The sequence below is a fragment of the Mirounga angustirostris genome, unplaced genomic scaffold (assembly GCF_029215605.1).
Source record: "Mirounga angustirostris isolate CCGP_5_RB_7025 unplaced genomic scaffold, mMirAng1.0.hap1 SCAF_14, whole genome shotgun sequence".
NCBI classification, from domain to species: domain Eukaryota; kingdom Metazoa; phylum Chordata; class Mammalia; order Carnivora; family Phocidae; genus Mirounga; species Mirounga angustirostris.
In genome coordinates this window covers 56905698-56927391 of record NW_026991722.1, presented here as the reverse complement: position 1 = coordinate 56927391, position 21694 = coordinate 56905698, and the positions used below count along the sequence as shown (strand labels likewise).

Here is a 21694-nt window from a genome sequence, read left to right as displayed (position 1 = left end):
ATAGACAAATGTCAATATTATGAGTTATTAAATGGCTACGGTTATAAGCTATGTTTACATTTTTAATATTATGGACAGGTTTATTTATTTATTTATTGTTTATTATTTTAATTTTTTGTATAAGACAAAGTTGCATTTTCTTATACACCAGACAGGGAACTTGTTAAATATCCATTTTATAGAACTCGAGCATGAAGGTAAAAACAATATCCTTTAATGAAATATAAAAATATAAAAACAGCTGTCAAACTGTGCAGGTATTTTTACATGATAAAACACTTCTTACCCAATACTTCTTAATCTACTCTGATAATTACACAATGTACTGGTACAGAAAGTACACAACAGTGCTAACAAAATGTACCAGGTTATTATTTGGTTACTTAATCAAGGGTTCTTGCGCTCAAAGTAGTAAACTTTGATAGTAGTAAACTATCAAAGTAAACATCAAAGTAAACTTATGATAAAATTTAAGAAAATTCCCCATTGCTAATGGAGATAATTGATAGGAAATGAACCACACACCTGAGAAACCATGTGTGGCATAGTTTTACCATTAGACAAACTGGTTCAGCACTAGCTGCAAAAGTCTAATCTGTAACATAAACGTCAACTTCAAATACAAAAATTTAAATGGTATTTGGCTTTATTTGCCCTAAACATGTATTTCCAGAGCCAATGTCACAGCCTTAGAGTAGTTATCAAGTTGGCTTATATAAAGCTCCAGGCTGTATTTAAATTTTTTAAATGTGGCTAAAAATAACCTTACACATGAAGATACAGAGAAACAAACCATATACACAGTAAAACATCAATCTCAAAAAAAGACCCAGAAAAAGAAAATAAATTTTAATTAGAGCAAATTTAGAGTGAAAATTTCAGTCTTTCACTGTCATAATTTTAAAAATCATATTGATGGATCACTTGCTTATTAGAATCACAAGAGTCCCACAAGGATGATGGTATTACACAATAAGGAAAAATCACAATGCTTTTTTAATAGAGAAAATTCCTAATTATCATGTTTTTTTCTTATGATTTTAATCGCCTAATGTTTGGAAAATATATCATCTGAAAGTAAGAGAAAATATGAAATAGTATTTGGGTATTAATAATTATAATATGAATACAGAAGCAATAACAATATAAACGGAGTCCAAAGCAACTATCACAGGCTGATGCAAAAATGGTCTAAGACAGGGGTCAGCAAAATTTTTCCATAAAGGACCAGACAGTAAATATCTAGGCTTAGTGAACCCTACGGTATCTGTTGTGGTGTCTGTTCTCAGCCCTGCCACTGTGGCTTGAAACCAATCACAGACGATGTTTAACAAATGCCCAAGGCTCCATGCCAGTAAAACTTTGTTTATGGACAATGAAATTTGAATTTCACGTGTCACAAAACATTATTATTATTTAGATTTTTTTCAACCATTTAAAAACATAAAAACTGGGGCGCCTGGATAGCTCAGTCCGTTAAGCGACTGCCTTCAGCTCAGGTCAGGATCCCAGGCTCCTGGGATTGACCCCTGCCATTGGGCTCCCGGCTCAGCGGGGAGCCTGCTTCTCCCTCTCTTCCCCACTTGCACTTTCTCTCTCTCTCTCATATAAACAAAATCTTTAAACATAAAAACATAAAAACCATTCTTAGCTTTTGAGCTATCCAAAAAACTGGCAATAGGCTGGATTTGGCCTGAAGGACACAGTATGCCAACCCTTGGTCTAAGGCATCACAGAACCATCCTACACAGGAGAGAACACATACAAATATACATGTGAGAACAAATCCAACCATATTGTAAATAAAGGCTTAAGGAAATTAGCCCTTGGGAAACGTTGTATCTGATTTTGCCACCCATTTACCCTGACCAATTCATAAAACTGGTTTCTGTTTTAGCTCAAGAGGGCCAGCTTTGGAATTTGTTTTTGAAATAAATAAATCATGTTATACATATTAATGCAAAAGGAGGAGGAGGAGAAATCCCTTGTAACTAAAGAGTACTTAAAGCAACTCATGGCTATATTGTCTATACACATTGGAAACTCTGTTTTAAAATCCATACCTTAGGATACCATATGCCAAGTTTCTAAGACGATATTTCCTAATTTCATTGAGAATTTAACTTCTCACTGTAGGTGGACAGGTCAGCTGAGCACCAGTCCATACCCTTAATAACACAGGAGCTGGTGCTCTTAGGGCACTGCTGGTCTGTGAGACAATAATATAGGACTTAGATTGTTCACTAATTGTATTTTTGTAACTCTCTTCCCCAAGTATATAAGTTCCTACAGAGAAAGATTCATTTCTTATAAACTTTCACCCCCCATCCCAGTAATCAGCATTGTGATTAGCACAGAGTAGGGCTCAAAGGAATTTTTTTAATGGCTAAAGTTTGTTTAATGAATAAGAGGAAAAAATACCATATTATTGGCAGTTCTATGTTATGGCAGAAATTTAGTCTGATGGAGAAACTACCACTTTTCGGAAATCTCATCTGGACCAATGCCTGCTGACATCGTTGGAGGAAAGAGGAACCAGACTGCTAGTCTTGCCCCAGCTCCCTCCAGACCTGCTGACACCCAACAACCCACATACCCCCACAGTGACCTGCACCCTATTTGAGGGCCAGGGTTGAGGGCACACCTTTTGTAACTATCAGATGGAACTGAGAAACGTGTTGGAAGATAAAACATTCAGAGACCTGAAGTTACAAAGGCCTGATATTAATCACCAAGTATTCCATTAGTCAACAGAAGTAGAGTAAATTCAAACAAAATGTTTAAATGCCCCCACTTCATTCTTTCAAAGGCAGAAGAGCCTTCAAAGGCCAGATGCTTGCACAGTTACTTCCCCTTTGTTTTTCATTTACCCAACTGATTGCCCCAGGATACAACTAGTCTTTGATCATTATTACCATTTTTGTAATGGCCTCTGCTAGGAACCCATCCTTTCTATATCTAGAACTTGGACAATTTGGTCTGAGATGCTATTTTGGGGAATCAGAAAGAAGGAAAGGACAAGACGGTGTCAAGAAATGATACCTCTGGGAGGTAAGTCATCATGTGACAAAAATAGAACCAGTGAAGGCTGAAAAAGATACTGCAGTATTGGGGCTCCTTTGTCAAAGACAGTTTTTCCAAGACAGTCTTCAAACTAAAGGACCACAATAATTAAATCTACTAGCTAATGCGAGAAATTACTTTTTTTTTTTTTTTTTACACCAAATTAGAAGATAAGAAAAGCCTGAGTGCACTCTTGTGGAGAACTCTCCCAGGACTAACTCTGAGCACCCTCCCCACTATCATGGCTGCGACCATCCCCAGCCTTTCTGGACACAGGCTGGATCCTCAAGAGAGAACAGGTGATGCCCAGAAGGCCTTCTGGGGTGAGGAGCCTATTTGGGGAAGGACAGCTCTGCGTCAGGAGCCCGGCCATGCTCCCCTTCCCGCTCCCTGCTCACTAGCAAGCATGAAAGCAAGAGCTGGGGTTGGTAAAAACAACTGAAGTACCACAGATGCAAGCACAAGTCGTATTCAAAAGCACACACATATAAGAAAAAAAGGGAGACAGAAAAGGAGAATGTTGGCTGAGGGGAAATAACTAACAGCTAGAAACGTCTGAAGCCCAGCAAAGCTGCAGTGCCAAAGAGCACAGTCTTCCCTTCTTCGAGGTTGTAAGGAGATAAATATGGGAAGGAGAGGGAAAGAACATGGTGGGCATCATAACTGTTAAAGCTTAGTGAAGAACGACATTAAACTCTACTTCCTACTTAAAAGGGATGACTTACTAAATGCAATTATTGCTACATTTGCGTGTATTAACGAAGAACTTTACAGTTACAAAAAAGTACAAATAAACGTGTTTTATCTAAAATCCAAATCAGAATGTTTTGCAGTGTGAATCCTGACTAGGGCACATTCTTATCCCGTTGTAACATGAATCAGCAAATCTAAACTCTTAGAGTGCTGTCCAACACCACCACCTGCAAAGGGTGTCCATTAAAATGACCAAGTTCCAATGTGATTAATGTTTACTCATCAACACCTTCCCACTCTTCCTTCAAAATAAGAAGTCGAATTCTTGCTGATGTTTAATGGAACAAATGTCTTTCACTCATCGGAAAATTTACTAAGCACTTCTCCAGAAAAAAAAGTATCCACATGTGTGCATCACCATTCTATCTTTGGTGCCAAGTGAGCTCCTGAGGCTGACAAGGTTTAAGTTATTCTCCAAGGTCTCCCATTTGTGACAGAGACTTTGTTATTTGGATTTCCCAGCTACAGTTCCATTCACTAGACACATTTGGCAGAAGAGACATCCATCTATTTCCCATATCTGCTGCTTGGGAAAGGATCAACTGGGGAATGCCCAGTAATCTAGCTCAGGTGTACCCAGAGATAAAGGGGGTAAACTTTAATTAGACTGTAAAAGAAGAGATACAAAGGTGAACTCTCTGTACTTTATAACCGGTCCTCTTAATTGTACTATTCTCACTAGTTAATTACTTTGGGCTGCCAAAAGACCAACACCCTCACTCATTCAGCCAATGCCCAATGAGTATTTACTGTGATTCAGACTCTTATGAAACTTTGATTTTAAAAAGAAAATTTAAAACTACATGCAAACCTGATGGCATCCATGGATCAGAAGTTGGTTTGGTCAAGGTGTTCACCTGCTCCCAATGGAAGTCATCATCTTCAGCTTGACTATATCCACAAGTGCTATATGGCTCATCAAAAAGGCAACCACCTAAAATGTAAAAGAATGAAAAGTAATGTAAGCAATGACTAGACCTCTGGAATAAGCTATGATGATTAGAGGTAACTGTAAACCTACTCAATACCACACTAAATTTGATTTGACCTTTGTGTCCATGTACTATGGATCTTGGCCCTATTGTACCCTAAATGCTAAGTGCTAACCAACCTGAGTCTTAACCATGCCTTGCATACTGCTATACTATACTGTTCCTCAAAAGAATCCAATGTGTGTATAATCCAAATGAAAGTAGACCTAAGCAAATTTATAATTCTTATTTTCCAGATTTGCAGGAATTTGGAATCACTGATCTTGTGTTCAAAACTTTAATAGGCTTGCCCTAGGTACTCAACATGTTTTGAATAGAAAAACATAATAATGTGTCCAAAAAATTAAGAGGGAAATGCTTTCACCATAACACTGGCACAATGTCAGGGGGAAAAATGTAGTAGAGACCATGAACTTAGCTTGCAAAATATTTTTTCTAAGAATTATTCTAAATCTAAGATAAAAACAGGTTTTACTTTAATACTTTGGAGATTTGAGGTCTTAACATTAAAAGAGATTATGAATTTGCTTATAGCCCACACAATTTTTAAAGGCAAGAATAAATGCAAAACTAAACATGTGGTACAACATCTGCTTAATTTTGGTGCTAGAAATGAAGCTACTTAAAGAAACAAAGAATAAAAGAAGATGCAGTTTTACAAAGCAATTCAGCTGTTTCAGCATCTTGGGGCACATTGATGATTTTAAGTCCCACCCACATCCTCTTAAATGTCTCCTGTTACTTTGAATTATTATAGTATCAAATCTTTTCACCAGTGTTTCACATTGTGAAAGGGAGTGATTATGTTGATCATATTAATTATTATGAAAATTCTGATATCCATTATATAATGCTATTACTTATATTAATTAAAACTATTAATTATAATTACTTTCCAATGATGAGAATTAAGGGTTCTGGTCAAGAAAATACAAAAATAAGAATATTATTGCACTATGTCTGCAGTGTATGCCCTGGCAGCAAGAAGAAAAATAAAATAGCAATTGTTCAAGCTCAGAGGTAAAGACAGATGTTAGAGGTCACCTGGGCCAACTTCCATCCAAATGCTTACATAAACTCTACAACCTTCTAGACAGCTAGACAGCTTTGAACAGGTGAGGCATTCAGAAAATTTAGAAACGCATCCCTACCTAGTAGACAATTCCCCCTTTAAAAAGGCCCAAACTCTGCTTCTTCAAATGTATACTCATTTATCTTAGCTCTACCCTATGAAGAAACAGTACAAAAAAATCTCAGCTCTCACACAGGAAAGCTGATTATTTAAAAGAGCTGTCATGATCTAAGTCTTCCATTTTCCAGGCAAAACATGTTTTGCTGCCCCCAATTCCTCCTACTGGAAGGTTTTCTGATTTTCACTGCCCTGGTGGGTGTTCTCTGGATAGCCCCTGTGATAATGGCTGGAGCCAGAATTCAATTGGCGACTTCTCTGGACCTCAGTCTCTTTCATGGGAGACTGGTAGTCCATTCCGAGCTTCTGTGAGCCTGACGTCCCATACGTCTTTTTCAGACCACTGACATTGGGCCGTTTCCCCTCTCTTGTAATAAGGAAAGTGACTTTCTGAATTTGAACTCAGGGCTGTAGATGGATCCTTACTAAACCCCATCTTATTATTTGCCACGCATTACTCCAGCCTGCTGAGAGCTTTCGGAATCCCATTTTTATCATTCAGGTGTTAGTTATCCTACCTAGACTTGGGTTATCTGCCAATTTGAGAAGCATACATTCTATATCTGCCTCCAAACTGCTGATATAAAAATGTCAAACAGGACAGAGTTAAGGGAACTCAGACCATTTCAGAAGGTCTCTCCCAGCTTTCTAGCTCTGTTTTAGTTGTTAGCTCCAGGCATGATGGTGAAATTAGTGACCCTGGACACAGTCTTCTCTGACACTTTAACAGAACTGGTCAATTAAACATTCCACTGAGAACAGAAACTCATTATAAAGATACAGCACTAACGCAATATTTCACCTTGCCAACAACTGGTAATTTATACTTCCCTCCTACTCAGCTTTAACAAGTTCAGAAAGTGTTTAAAAGCACATAATTCTAATAACTTTCCAATTTCGGTGAGAAATGTTAGAAGACTATGCAAACATCTATAGGAACTATTTTCCCTTGGTTGCAAACCCTAATTCTGATGTAGAAAATAGCTTCAGTACTGGAAGATAGGCGCAATAGCACTAATAATATTCAGACAGAAAGAAACCACCATGAATTTTGACAGAAAAGGCCCCCCCTCAATGGAAACATAGATAGCACTTTGATGAAAGTCCTACAGTGCAATCCTAAACAGTGAAAAATAGCTATAGGCGACCACAGCACAACTCAATGCTGGTTAGAGATCTGGTTTACAAAACAACCATTGGCACTGAAGATACAACCAAACATAAATGCAAAGGCATGCATGGCTGACAGGAAACCCCAAAGGCTAATACAATGCTGGTATAAGGATATAATTTCCCATTATATAAAGCTGTTTTTACCACTTGAAAGGAAACATAAAACGTATGATACAGTTCTTTCTGGACCCGTGTATGATTATCAAACCACTGGAAAATGGGATAGACTATGAATTTCCCATCACCCAAAGATATATCCCCCTGCACACCAATTTTCAAAGCCATCAATGGCCTTCATCCAACTGATGTGAGACCCTAAAAATAGCAAAGGTGGTTTACTGAGCTAAAATGAGATGAAATTAACGTATTTACATCTGAATTAAAATAACCAATTAAAGAGAGAATAATTAAACTTTGGTTTGCAAGGCAGCTTCGTGTAGTAGCGAAGTGAACAGGGTCCAACATTTGGCACATCCCCATTCTTCCACTGCTAGCTTTGTGACTGTAGACAAACAGCTTTGGCTCTCTGAATCCTGGTTTCTCCAGCTATAAAATGGAGATAAAACATACCTCACATAGGGTTTCTGACGATTCAGTTAGATAACAAATGTAAAGTTAGTGTATGACGGTGTCAGCCATGTTCAACCAGTATCAGTTATTACTGGTTCTTAAATCCTTCTTACGACAATTACCCTCATGGGTTCATTTCATCACAAACAGTTGGAATATGTAATTGGAAAATTTTAAAGTGTGTGTCACAAGGTGAAGAGCCGTGAGCACTGAGGCAGACACACTCCTGTGGGCTCCTCTATGGAGCCATTGTAGGAGCAAAGAACAGAGGGCTGCGAGGTTTCTTAAGTAAATGCTTTGGGGCCAATGAAGAATGTGATAAGGAAGCCAAGTCTCCTAAAATGCAGTAAAATGAAGCATTTCCAAAAATAAGCCTCCTTGATTTTCAGAATAACACAGCTTTTGTACAGGAACATATGGGGATGTGGTCAGCAATACACTGGCCAAGGTTTCTCCCGAGTTGTCTTACTTGGACTGCTGCCCAACAGCTCATGACTGGACTATATTCCCCCATCAAATCAAATTAAATGATTTCTCCTCTGTGGAGAGGAATCAGTACTAAACCAAAAGTCATGCACAAGATGGAGGAAAGGTGATGCAAGCCAGGTGGGATGGTCTGTCTTCATCATTCATATTCTTTCTCTCCCTCCTGCCCCCCCCCACACACACACATACACGTACACACTAACACACATGTGCATGTGCCCTCATCAGACATTGGGAAAGACTTTTCCTTAGCAAATTTAAATACACCACACAACATGTGCTGGATGAAGAGTGAGGTATTGTGCAAAAGGAAGTGTGTCCATGGATGTCAAATACTCAGGTAACTGACAACAATGATGATTTCTGTACAAGACTGATGACTTGGCTTGCTCCAGGACAAAATCAAAGGAAAGTAAAAGTTCAAAAGCAAGGGAAGTAAAGCAAAGGAAAAAAGGATAGAAGATTATACTAGGAATAGGCCTAGGACTCCACCATCACTGCCAAGTAATATGTCACTAGCCTCATTTACTGGAAGTTAGCCACAAGTTCACTTTAAGCTCTGGAGTAGCCAGTACAAAGAGAAAGATATCACTGATTACACAGTTCTCAGTATCTATGAGACTATGATATTAGTACCAAAACTAATAATGGGGGCTGGGGCCCCTGGGTGGCTCAGTCGTTGAGCATCTGCCTTCGGCTCAGGTCATGATCCCAGGGTCCTGGGATCGAGCCCCCCATCGGGCTCCCTGCTTGGCGGGAAGCCTGCTTCTCCCTCTCCCCCCAACTCCCACTTGTGTTCCCTTTCTCAGTGTCTCTCTCTGTCAAATAAATAAAATCTTTAAAAAAGAAAATAATAATGGGGGCTAAATGTGATAAGGGCGCACTTATTGAGGGATCCTTTAATCCTCATACCAAACCTATAAGGTAGACACTATGATCCTTATTTCACAGATAAAGAAACTGGAGCACAGAAGGTTGGTTATATAGCTCACACAGGTCTTACAGCTGGAAGATAGTGAAGTAGAGATTTGAACTCAGGCATCTCGAGAGCCAACATTCCTAACACTATGTGATAGTACCTCCCAAGCTGAAAACCCAAAAGAAACTTGACTACTCCTAATCCTAAATCCAGAGAGAACTGTCCTCCCTAGTAAGAAGCAAACAACATAAGTTAATGAGGAGTTCTCAAAAGGAACCACCAGAATAAAATGGGTCTTAGGGTCTATTTAGTAAAATATTATGGGAGCATGTCCCCAAACTTCGATTCAGTAAACTTGATTTTGTGGGAGCTCAGTGCATTCTAGGATTAAGGCTATAATATTCTTTAAAATGGTCTTTATGAATATTCTTTCTTTCAAAAAAAGTCTTAATGGGCTACCATGAGTTTGTGTACTTACTCCCCAACTAAAAATTGCAACTAGTCTGTGCTATGACTAACGTGTAGAGCCAGACGCTTTTTAGAAATCAGATGAAATGGCATCAGGCCTAATATTTTTTTTTTTTTTCACAAAAATTGCAGAGTTAAAAAAAAAAACAGGCGCATGAAAGCCTATAGATAGTGTAGGAATTCTGCTGAAAAGTAATTTTGGTTATAACTCTATCTTAGTCATCTTGGTACTCTCTAGAACTAGTATATTGTAAGTACCCAATAAATGCTTTTTAGAAAAATGGGTAATGAATTCCCCAAGTCTATGCAAAATTTGGCTGCAACAATTTTGGCTGGAAGTGTTTAAAAGAAGTGTAATGTAGGGGACGCCTGGGTGGCTTAGTTGGTTAAGCGTCTGCCTTCAGGCTCAGGTCATGGTACTGGGTGGGGTCCTGGGATGGAGCCGAACGTCAGGCTCCCTGCTCAGTAGGGAGTCTGCTTCTCTCTCTCCCTCCCCCCTGCTTGTGCGCTCTCTCTCTCACTCACTCTCTCTCTCAAATAAATAAAAATCTTCAATTAAAAAAAGAAGTGTAATGTAATACCCACTTGAACAATGAAAGAAATCTCAGTATACCCCACAAAACACCCAGGCCATCCTTATGTATTCCAAGATGAATAAGCTACAAATGTGACAAAATCAGTGAACATGTTCATTTTTTATTATGGTTGAAAACTAAGCTGGTTAAATGTTAATTAAGTCTCCACAAATTATGGCTTTTGCTTTAGAAACGTTGAACTTTTTTTTTTTTTTTGCAATAATTAGATAGCAAGGCTAGTTGTCTATAAAGGTCATTCTTGATTTATGAAAATAAAATATTGTCATTTACATACTGAAGAGAATTTATCTTTCTTCTTTCTTTGGCATAGCATAGACTTATTCAGTAGATCCAAGAATAGTATTATATCATTAAGATAGAAGCTGTAAAGGAGAGGATGGTCCACTTTTTCCACAAAGGAAACCTTATAAGATCTTTCACATGACCATTCTCAATCATACTGAAGCATCAGGCCTGGAGAATAGACAAAGGAAAACAAACTGACAAGGGTTAGAGCCCACCATTTAGAGTAGTATTTTATTTTATTCATTTTATTTTTATCTTTTTATTATTGAAGTGTAATTAACATACAGTATTATATTAATTTTAGGTGTACAATATAATGATTTAACAGTTCTATACATTGTGACCCATATGGATCATGACATGTTGACCCAGCACACATACGTATATATTTTACAAACCAAATTTCTCTCTCCTGAGATATACTGATATTGTTCATCTCTGTTCAATTTGGTTTTGGACAAGCCTAGTCCAGATCCACTAAACTGACTTCAGGATCCTTCAAAAGTTGCTACCTGTAGGTCTTTAAGGTTTGGGAATGAGAACCATTATCTGGGACTGTTTATATGTCCTAAAGTTACTAATCAACCCTACTACTATGTGAGAACCCTACTAAGGCAGGCAGAGAACAACCTGTGATCTAGAAAGTTCTCTGGCATTAACAGCCACCATTTTGTGGACATCTGCCATGCACCAGCCAGATTCTGCTGAAGGCAACATATAAGCATTATTTCACTTACTCTTCACAACCAGTACGAGACTTTCCTCTCAATTCAAAGAAACTGTTACATAACAAAACCATGCATATGTTTACATGTATTATTTGATCTTAAAAACCCTAAAGGCAAGCATTGATATCCTTTATGCCAGCTATCAATGCATTATGTCTCAGTCCTAAATTCACTTTTCCTTGCTTGCTCTGCAAAACTGTATCCAAGTCCTCCAATTACATTTCCTGTCCCAGGGGGCAAGACAGTAAGCTTTAACAGTAGAGGGTTCTAGAGAGGCACTGTGGGAGGAAGGGGTGGTCTCGCAGGGCTCCCTGGAAGGTTCCTCAGCCCACAGGGTTTCTCCAGACCCACAGTGCAGGAGCTTTCCCAGTGCCCAGCTTGATAGGTGCATGGTGGTGGGCAGCACCCCAGAGAGTAGCTTACCCCAGTACCCCCTGAGCAGTTTTGCAGCGGAGCGCCTCCAAGAGAGATACCACCCATGAAGAGCTTCCCCTGCTACACCAAAGGACACATTTCCTCCGAGCTCCATCGGTGTGGTCCCACAGCAACTTTCTTGCCATCCATTGAGCCCTGGATCTCAGCTCTAGAAGGATCTCCTCCTGGACCCCGATTTCTTCCCTGGAGCAGTGCCTGCTCCTCATATTTGCTATTCCTTTATTCTCAGAGCTCTCTTTACTTTGTGTTAGCCAATTTCCTGTATTCCAATCCACTGTTATAGTTAACTATTCTTTAAATGAAACTCTCCCTGTTCCAGTTACTGTGTGGTTTCTGTCTTCTGACTAGAAATTCATCAACACATCCCTCTTTTTACAAATGGGAGTTTGGAGTGGTCAAATATCTTGTCCAAAGTCACAGAGTTAAATGTAGGGCTAGAAGTTCATCCAAGGTCTGAGTCCAAAGCTCATACTCTTTCCAATCTGCACCTTTTTACTTTGAATGCACCTCTATAAAGTAAACAATGTGTAATATTTATATAATATAAACATTGTTGCATGAATCGCATTGCAAATAAGCTCCTCAAAGTGCTGTTTCTAAGAAGCCTGTGGAGGACAGTCAAATGTTAATTTCATAAACTTATTTATAAGATACATACACATTTTGAATTGTTCTGCCTTTAACAGGTTAAATTGACTTACACACTCTAGCAATCAAGTTCATCTTGTTATAATTACAGTCCATTTAAAGTTATTTTGTGAAAAGACTGCAGTACTCCTTGTGGAGATTTCTGGAACATTTTTCTCATTTGTTCTAAATAAGAATGACCCCATTTAAGGCAGCCTTTACCAAATGCATAAAGTATTAAATAGGTCTCTCTACAGAGAGGGCAAATCAAAAACTAATGCTGAAGTACCTCACAAAGAAATTAATGTTATATGTTCTATTTTCCTAAAATACATGTAATCTCAGGTGGTCTTATCCACTTATTTTAAATTAAAACTGTCAGATAAATGGCTATAAATTAATACATTTTAAACTATAAACAAAGTGAGCCATAATATACACAATTGTTTTAAGCATTAAAAAAACCTACACCAACATAGCAAAGCCACTGCTTTCTTCTTATAAATCAATCTCAGTGACATCTATGTTTAATTGCCTGCCAAACAATGCAAGTATATAAAGCCTCTTAAACTTTGAGTGCCCCGGTGATGGTTAGTGAATCAGACACTAAGCATTATAGAAATGCTCTTCTACATAATTTGATCTAGGAAGCAGTTTTTACACATCACACAGGCATTTAAATAGCTAATGCTATGCTCTATTATAAAAAGTGCTATTTGCCAATGGATATATTTTCTGTAAGTCAAAGGAAATGAGTTGTCTTGTTCTTAAAGTTTCTATGGCTTATTATACTTACTGCTCACTTCATTTTATATCCATCTATTGATTCCTAATTTTAAAAAAGGCCTGATTGCAACAAACAACAATGCATTTTTCTTATTGATCTTAAAATCTTTTTTTTTTCCAATGGGTAAGTGTCTTTTCTATTCCCAAATATTGTACAGATGCATCCAAATCATTAGGGACCTGCCCCAGTTTTCCATTCACAAATAAGTACCTTATAGAATTGCTACAGGATTTAATTAAACCACTCATATAAACTCCCTATAAATTTGAGTCTACCTGAACCTAACACTGGTCCTCTTATCGTCCACACCAATATTGAAAACTACAGTGTGAAAAACAGTTGTCTGCATCCATCATAGCAATAGGAATAAAAAAGGAAAACAAAATGATAGACTCTCTCCAAGAACTGTCTAGGGTAGAAGATGGTCAAATCTAGATGAGCGTTTATCACTTCATCTGTGGAGTTGCCTGGGTCCTTCGGAGTTGCCTGGCTCCTGGCTCCAAACCTGGAGCAGCAGTTCTAAAAGTGGATCCCTGGACCAGCAGTACCACCTGGGATCTTGTTAGAAATGCAAATTCTCAGGCCCCGCCCCCAACCTCCTAAATGAGAAACTCTGGGGTGGGGTCTTGTATTTTAACAAGCCAGACCTCCAGGTGATTCTGGTACCTACTAATGTATGATAACCACTGTTCCAGACCGACCTACTTAACCAGACTCTTCTGGGAGCAGCCCTGGGAATCTGTGCTTTTAAAAAAAATTCCCAGAATAATCTAATCATTGACCCAATTTTAGAAAAGTGCTCCAGATCAGTGGCTTTAAACATTTTTAAGAAGGTATTATCAGTTTTTGAAAAAGGCACAATCATCCTATGTTTACTTATTTACAAACTATATAATGCAGATTATTATAGACACACACAGCTGACCTTTTCAAGCACAAACTACAAAGTAAATATAAATTGAAGTTCAAATATTTTCTTCCATGCACAAAGGGATTGTCCTATACACCTCAAAGAGTGTGGAGATAGCCTTTTGGAGATCACTGCTCTAAATAACTCTTTTTAGTCATAAATATCTCTCAGGTGAATAAGGGCAACAGAATAACATTGCTTGATCAAAGTGTTGAATTCCATGCTCTAAGAAACCCCCAATCTGTCATTTTTCTCCTAACTGGAACTGCTTAACAAGAGCAGATATCCTAGGTAGAAAATGATCCTGGTTGTTGGTCAGAGAAACTCAAGAAATTAATTAAAAAAACAGAATTTCATTTTATGCCCAGTAGTGCTCCTGCCAGTTTAGTATGATTTACAAATCCATCTCCTGATGATTTCATTAGCACCAAATCATTACCTGGGAAAGCCGATAAAATAAACTCCTGAATTCACCAGTATGCAGTATAGCCAAGCCATGTTATTCAGCTAAAACAGGCGGCCAATTGTTTATTTTCACTGGATGTTGATTAACCTAAACTGCACTAAATGTATTTTCCTCAATGAACTTTTTTTTTCTACACATCACGCTCATTGGGTAGAATCAAATTACAAGGAAAAAGTAAATATAATTTCCTATATCCTCTTGGTAAAACATTCATTCCAATTTCCTATCATTAGGTGTGTAATTATTCTAAAACAAAAATTGGTAACTTGTAAGACTGACTCTATTTAATTGGAATCTGAGACCCAGGATACATTAAGTCCTGGATCTGTCAACTACCTATTCTGTCTTAGGACAAGTCACAGACTGTGTCTTGCTCTCTGTATGAAAAGGGGAGATGCAAGCCTCGCATCACAGGACGAATTAATGTACGTGATTTCAAGGATGAAAATGGTGGGGGGGATTATAACACAGAAGTCTTCCATTTAGTTCAAGAGCCTAAGGCTCATATGGCCCAATGAGCTGGAAGTGCGAAACAGGAACTGGTGGCCTCCACCCCACCCATCAGCCACTATTCCTTTATCTCTTGTGCCTTTCTTAAAGTGCACATCACAATGGGTTCGGTATAATTCTCGCACCCAAAGATGTGCAATTTTTTTTTTATACAACATGGGTCCAAAATACAAGTCTCCTACCAATATGGTGCTCAAATGAGGAAAGAGCGTCTATTCCAGTGCCAATGGTCAGGGAGTGGCTCTGTTGGGCTTACTGAGAAACAGTACACTGGTCTTCAACTCAGAAGTTCCCTAAAGGATTTTGGGGGGGGGCAATTCTGAGCTTAGACAAAACCCTAAGGGATTTATGTCCTACAGAAGATATGACTCTTTTGTATTATTTATTACCTATCTCCTAGGGCAATGGTGCAGGTTGAACTTGGTGGGGTATGTGAAAGCATACTCACTGTTATAAGATGATGAAGCCATATCCATGTTTGGTGCATGCTATCTGAAACATGAAATTAAAGTGACAGACACCTCTTTGTGGTTACTGTCTATGGTGGCTGATGGCACCACAAACCAGAGGCTCAAGCCAAAAACCTATGGGTCAACCACCTCTCTGCCCAACACCTTACTCCCCAAACACCTTCTCAGATGTTTTTCCTGCCATTCCCACTACTCCCACCATAACGAACTTGAGTTTCAGCTCATGTCCCTACTGACCTTGACCCATAACATCTAGACTTTGCCCTGTCCAGTATATGCTACACATGAACAGCAAGCTGACCTTTTATGGAACACACAACTAAAAATGGTCTCTCCCTACTTACAACTATTCATGGGCCCCTCACTGCCAATGGAATAATATTCAAATGTCATCATATGACATATGAGGTTTTCTCGATTTGAACCTTGTTGACTTTATCTTCATTTCTTGCCACCATTTCCTGTAATAGTACACCCCAGTAATTCCTGACTATCTGTAGATTCACTCCAAGAGCCGTGTTACCCACATGCCACGTGTTTGCACACACCATCCCTGCACCCACCCCGAGTCTGTTCACTGTTCAAATGCCAGCTCAGATGTTACCTCTCCTGGGTACCCATTTCTGATTCCTCTTCACAGATAAAATCAATCCCTCCTTCCTATGTACCATCACTGCAAAATATATAGGTGTCCTTATCATCCCATATAGCAAAATGATTGTGGCCATGTTTGTCTTCTCCACTGCATCCTGAGCTCCATGGATCTGGACAATGTATTCTTTACCTCTGTATCCTCAGTCCTAGAGAGGTGCCTGTTACTCATTAAATACCTTCTGGGTTTAATGGAATTTTGTTAAGTTTTCTACAACAAAGGTAAGCACAAAAACCATTTACTTGTTCTACTTTACTAGAAAGGAACACTGAAGGAAAAAAATACTAATGGGTTCTATTCACTCAGTACTCTGACTATACCAGGAGAAGAAAAAATCCTGATTCTAGAGTTCTTTCTTGCCTTTTTGATCTGATTCAGGGCATCTCCTTCTCTCCCTCTTCCCTCCTTCCCTGTCTGCCCAATTCCTCTCAAATGTGGACCCATGTGCCAGGCATAGGAAGGGAGAAAGGCAGAGGGGGTTTGAAGAAATACACAGAGGACAAAAAAGAAACCCTTGTCCTCAGGGAAGGCAATGGCGGGGGGGGGGGGGCGGGGCAGTGCAGGAAGTTGTTATAAAGGGGAAATAATGAAAAATGCTGTAGGAGTCAAGAGAAAGACCCAAAACTCATCCTGAAGGCCTCCTGTCCCTAAATGGTCCAGATAAAAAGAAAACAGAGAGTCAGCAACTAGATGTGAGAATCTAAAATATCCATGGCCTGTTATTCTAAGAATCTGCATAATAAGGCTGTTATTTGGCAGACCTCAGCATAAGTCAACCAAAAGCATACGGATTTTCTGTGTATCACACTGGAACTCTGGTTTAATGCCTCCGTAGGTTGTTTTGATTTTATGTTTTAAACATAAAAAGAATGCTAATGGTTACATGTTATATATCTTTCACCTTCATGAAATGTAAAAGTAGTGAATAAGGAAGCAATATCAAACTTCAATCTGCAGGCCATAAAGAAAATAAACTTTGAAGTAAAACAGTTCACTGTATAAATTTTTAAACTAGGAAGCTATATTCTCTAAGCTAAGAACAATACGTACATAATGTAAAAAGGGCTGTGAATCAGCTCTCCTTCCAGTCATTGTATATGAACATGTACATTAGTTGCTAAAATATGGGGAACTAAGAACATGAACCTTTCTCAAGGTCGACACAACTGAAGCGTCTTTTTTTTTATAAATGAGTATTTACTCAATATTTTATTTCCCTTTTTAGCAGGTATTATTTTGCCACTGGCTAAAGAGAATGAGTAGTCTAAGGGAACAATCCTGGATGAGGAAGCCGAAAGTCTGGGTCCTAGTCCTGCCCCCGCCTGCATGTGGCTTTGTGCAAGGCAACCAGCTGGCCATGTGGAGATACAGTGGCCAGCATGTAGATGAACCATCAAAAAGACCTGAGGTAAGTCTCAAGCCTATCCATTTAGAAGTTCTCCTCACATACTCATTTGTAAAACCATCTACCTTCTAGAATAATGTAAGAATTAAACTTTGTATATGTGTGTGTGTTCATAGACACACATTTATATTATCTATTTGCCTACCTACCAACCTTCCCATTTCCCTACTCCACTTCCCTTCTGTCTAGTAAATAGGTAAATGTTGCTCCCTTTCCTTTCTGCTCCTTAGTGTCTGATCTATATAAAATAGCGTAGATAAACTAAATCACGGTTCTTTCAGTGTGACGCTCAGAACCCTTGGGCTCCCTTAGATGGTGAAGGTGAGCCTACTGCAGGCCTTCCTAAACCCTGCTTCAACCTCATATATTCAACATTCATTTAAATATTGGTGTTTCATGGTCAATAAAAGAAGTGTACCATAAAAAGTTAACATTTAACAATATTTGATAACTTCAGATCTAGATGATGTGTAAAGTAAGATTTCCATCCTAAGATTGTACATTCTATGATTTTTCTCTCTCTTCTCATAAATGCAATACTTCTTTATCAGGAACATGACGGAGGTGAAAATCTGTTGGTGTGTATCCAGGTGTATGGTTAGGAGGGGTCTGATTATAATATAAAAACTAAGAAAAATAATGTTAAATAATACAAGCAAAAAGGACAGCAGAGCTCAACTGTAAAGAAAGAAGGTTAAGGCAGAGGTGGTGAAGAGGTAAAAAGATAAGAATATCCATGTGATGGCTGGCCAGGTTCCTGCCCTAGGAAAGCAGAGAACACAAATTCACAGGACTGAGCATCCACTATTCTCAAATCTGTGTGGGCTGGAACTGACTTGGGGTGATCATTGCCATCCCATTCAACCTCAAAATGATCCACATCCTATTTGCCAAAAGGATTTGAGAATATCTCCTATAAGTTCAGCAGAACTCTTCTCAACCTGCCCCACTCCTCAGCAGCTGCTTACTCATGTCTAAAAGTATATTTATTTAGACCATATTCAGGGCTATGCAAACAATCCACACATACAAATAACCAGATGTTAGATATTTCTTATTTTGATAGAGATCACTTAAGGGTATTTAAACACAGGAAAAGTTGATGGCGAGCAGGTTCAAAAAAAGATAATATCAAATTCAGTGACTTCATAATGTATCTGGGATGAGTTCTATTTGCTTCAGAACCTACTCATTAGGATAATTATAATATAAAGCCAAGAGAACAGAGAACTCTGCTTCTCTGGAAGATTTTTAAATTTATTATTATTTTTTTTTTAACATGGCTGGCTTGTTATAAGCTGTGGTCACTGCGATTAGTTAATCAAAGTGTCACTATATAGTTGCTTTGAAGCATCTAAGTATATAATTTTATACTTGATTAAACATGGCCTGGATCTGTCTTTCTTATGGGATGCTCTTTCAGTCAGCTTATCATTGGCCCTTGGCCATATTGGACACTTACCTATTGGGTACCCCATGAATTGAGAATAAACCCTTGTGGATCAATATAATAGTGACTGGACTTAAGAAATAGTAACCCTTCATGGGGGCAGAAATTTGCCTAGAGGAAACTTCACAGGCCAACTTTATTTCTCTAATATTTAAACCAATGATCATATGTGGACTCTGGGACCCAAACCCCATTGCTAAGAACAAGCTAAGGTTACTGGCAAGTTGCCCAGTCTCAGCCCTCACTGGGAAACACATCTCTGATCAGAGCCTCCTGCCAGAGTTACTGTGTCCCCATTTACAGTACTGATTTTGCCAGGGTAAAACATATACCCACTTTACCACTGGTTTAGGAAAAAATGAGGGACTGGGTACCAGTTTTCAGCAACACACCTGACACAAAAGTTCTTGGGTTGGCAGTAAAAACCAAGTTGCATCAAGATCAATTTTTTCTCATACAAGCCATCAATTTCAAAAAGATGTTTATCATAGAAATGCAGATATGACTTTAACCACAGGAGAGCAAAATGTGGCACCATTACTAATAACTCTCAAAAAAGACCTTCATTATACTGAACCTTATGTACTGTTAATATCAAAATTAAAAAATAAAACCCAGGGGAAACCAGAAAATTTAATTAGGTCAGAAAAAAAATTTTTTTGAAAAAACCCTATTATAGATAAACTGTTAAATCTCTGGATCAACCAAACACTGTATCTTCTTTAGATACTGAGATATTAGCCCAAATTTAAATCCCAATTCCCAAATCGGGTGGCAAGCCTTCACTTTGCTCATGTGTTCACAGTAGGGCTCCTGAAAACACCAACTTTCCCTGTATCACAAAACACTTTTTAAAAGGTTACTGATCTCCGATATCCCTGCCATGGCATCATTCTCATTCTGTGTAAGCTTAAGAAAAGGATATAGGCTTTCCTCCTAGCTCAGTGATCCTTAAACACTGGGGAGCTTACAGATCCTTTTGAGAATCTGAACAGAGCTATCCATGATCTGTCTCCCACAACAAATGTGTATACACACAAATTTTATAATTCCTTGAGCTTAAAAAGTTCTTAAGAATATTTAATTCAAGGGCAGTTCACGGACCACCTGTATCAGAATCACCGGGTAATTTCTTCAAACACAGGTCTTGAGCCCCGCCCTAGGTCTTTGGAATCAGAATCGCTGGGGGCGAGGTTGGGGCTCTGAGTTTTAGGTCACTTCCCAGTAATTCTGTTGCTGGCTGAAAGCAGGTTAAGATCCTCTGCTCTGGCCATTTTCCTCTCCTCTCATGGTAGCAACAGGTTTTGAAACAGATGCTCCCCTGGCACCCACTCACCACTCCTGAGGAGCCCAGCCTCTGTCACCTCCACCTGACCTAAGGGCATCTCCCTCAGCATCCTCACCTGCTGTGCACGCTCCACTCAACAACCACCCCCGCTCCTGGACTCTTGTCTACCTTCACCATCCACTTCCCGCCCAACTTCCAGCAAACTGTGGTTCACTCATCCATTAAGACCCATTGCTGCAAAATGTACTAGTTTCCTCTCTGTTCCTGGGTTATCAGCTCCTAAGTCTTCCATGAATGAGACCGACCCTCCTCTTGCACCATATGGGGTAAGTCGTGAACACCCCAGGCTTACTGCAGAAGCAGTGCCTGGCCATCCAGGGTGCCCATGCCTTAACTGCTGGCAGTAAGCCAAAGGTCTGTCTTACATGGCTACGCGGGAACACGAATCCTGTCATTCCTCCAAGGGCAACACCAAAAAGGCAGTGGAGATCCTCCAAAGTGTTATACAATAAGGAAGATGAGGCTGGGGTGGGGGGTTTGCCTGCTTTATCAAAGGCACCCCAGTCACCATCTGGTAAGTCCACACACATACAAGGGCACCATTCAGTGTGGCAAGAGATGCCAAAACACAGGGTCCCGATCCTCAATTTCAGTAAACTTAGCAAACCAGGACACATACGTGACCAACTCTAGTTCAGCCCTGTGATGAGAAGGATACCTGGTACCAAAGAGATTACTAAGGGGCTATTTCAGATTAGGAAGAACAAGGGAGAATTCACAGGGGAGAAGCATTTCAGGTGTGGCTGGGAAGATGGGTCAAGTGTTGAGGGGTAGAGACAGAGAGATTCCAGAGAGCATAAACACCTGGGGGAAAAGGGGAGAAACATGCACTGTGAGGAGGCATGGAATCAGGGCTCATTTCAGCATGAATAATAGAAAGGAGGGCTGATTCAGGCTGCAAAGGCAGACCAGAGCAGGATAGTGCCTAGAGGGGTCTGCCATGGGCAGGAATGGAGTTACCACACTGCCACGTTCATAATTCCATATGGTCACCCACAGTGGCCAGGTGACAAAAGAGGGTGAAAAAGATATCCTATCTTAGAGACAAAGGAGGAGGTCAGTACTCTGATCTGACTCCCTTACAGCGAAGAAAAGTGGGTAATGGCAGAGGTGGAGCCTGACCCTTGGTTTCCTAACCCCTAAGATGCAGGCTTCCCTTACAGTATAATTGCTCTACACAATCACAGGAAAATGACTATTCCATGGATGCTTCTTCCACGTGCACTACTTAAGTAAACTGCATCTTAACTAAAATGGACACGTTAGATGTCATTCTTGAATTTTAGCCCCAAACAGCACTGACATCTTAACACCACTTAAGATCCTTAACATAGTTATTGAATAAAGATCTGATGGCAACAATATCAAGTTAATTAAGGGAAGGCAGAGAGAAGTGAGATTTATTGCCTCAA

General features: G+C 39.3%; 1 protein-coding gene across 2 annotated transcripts in view; it reads right to left on the bottom strand.

The window, feature by feature from the left end:
* The window catches only part of PTPRM (protein tyrosine phosphatase receptor type M), an 810901-nt gene that overhangs the window by 614231 nt on the left and 174976 nt on the right, over positions 1-21694 (bottom strand). For both annotated transcript variants that reach the window (XM_045887027.3, XM_045887028.3), the window contains exon 2: positions 4628-4750. In XM_045887027.3, the coding sequence (XP_045742983.1) occupies positions 4628-4750 (123 nt within the window). The remainder of the gene's footprint in view (positions 1-4627; positions 4751-21694) is intronic.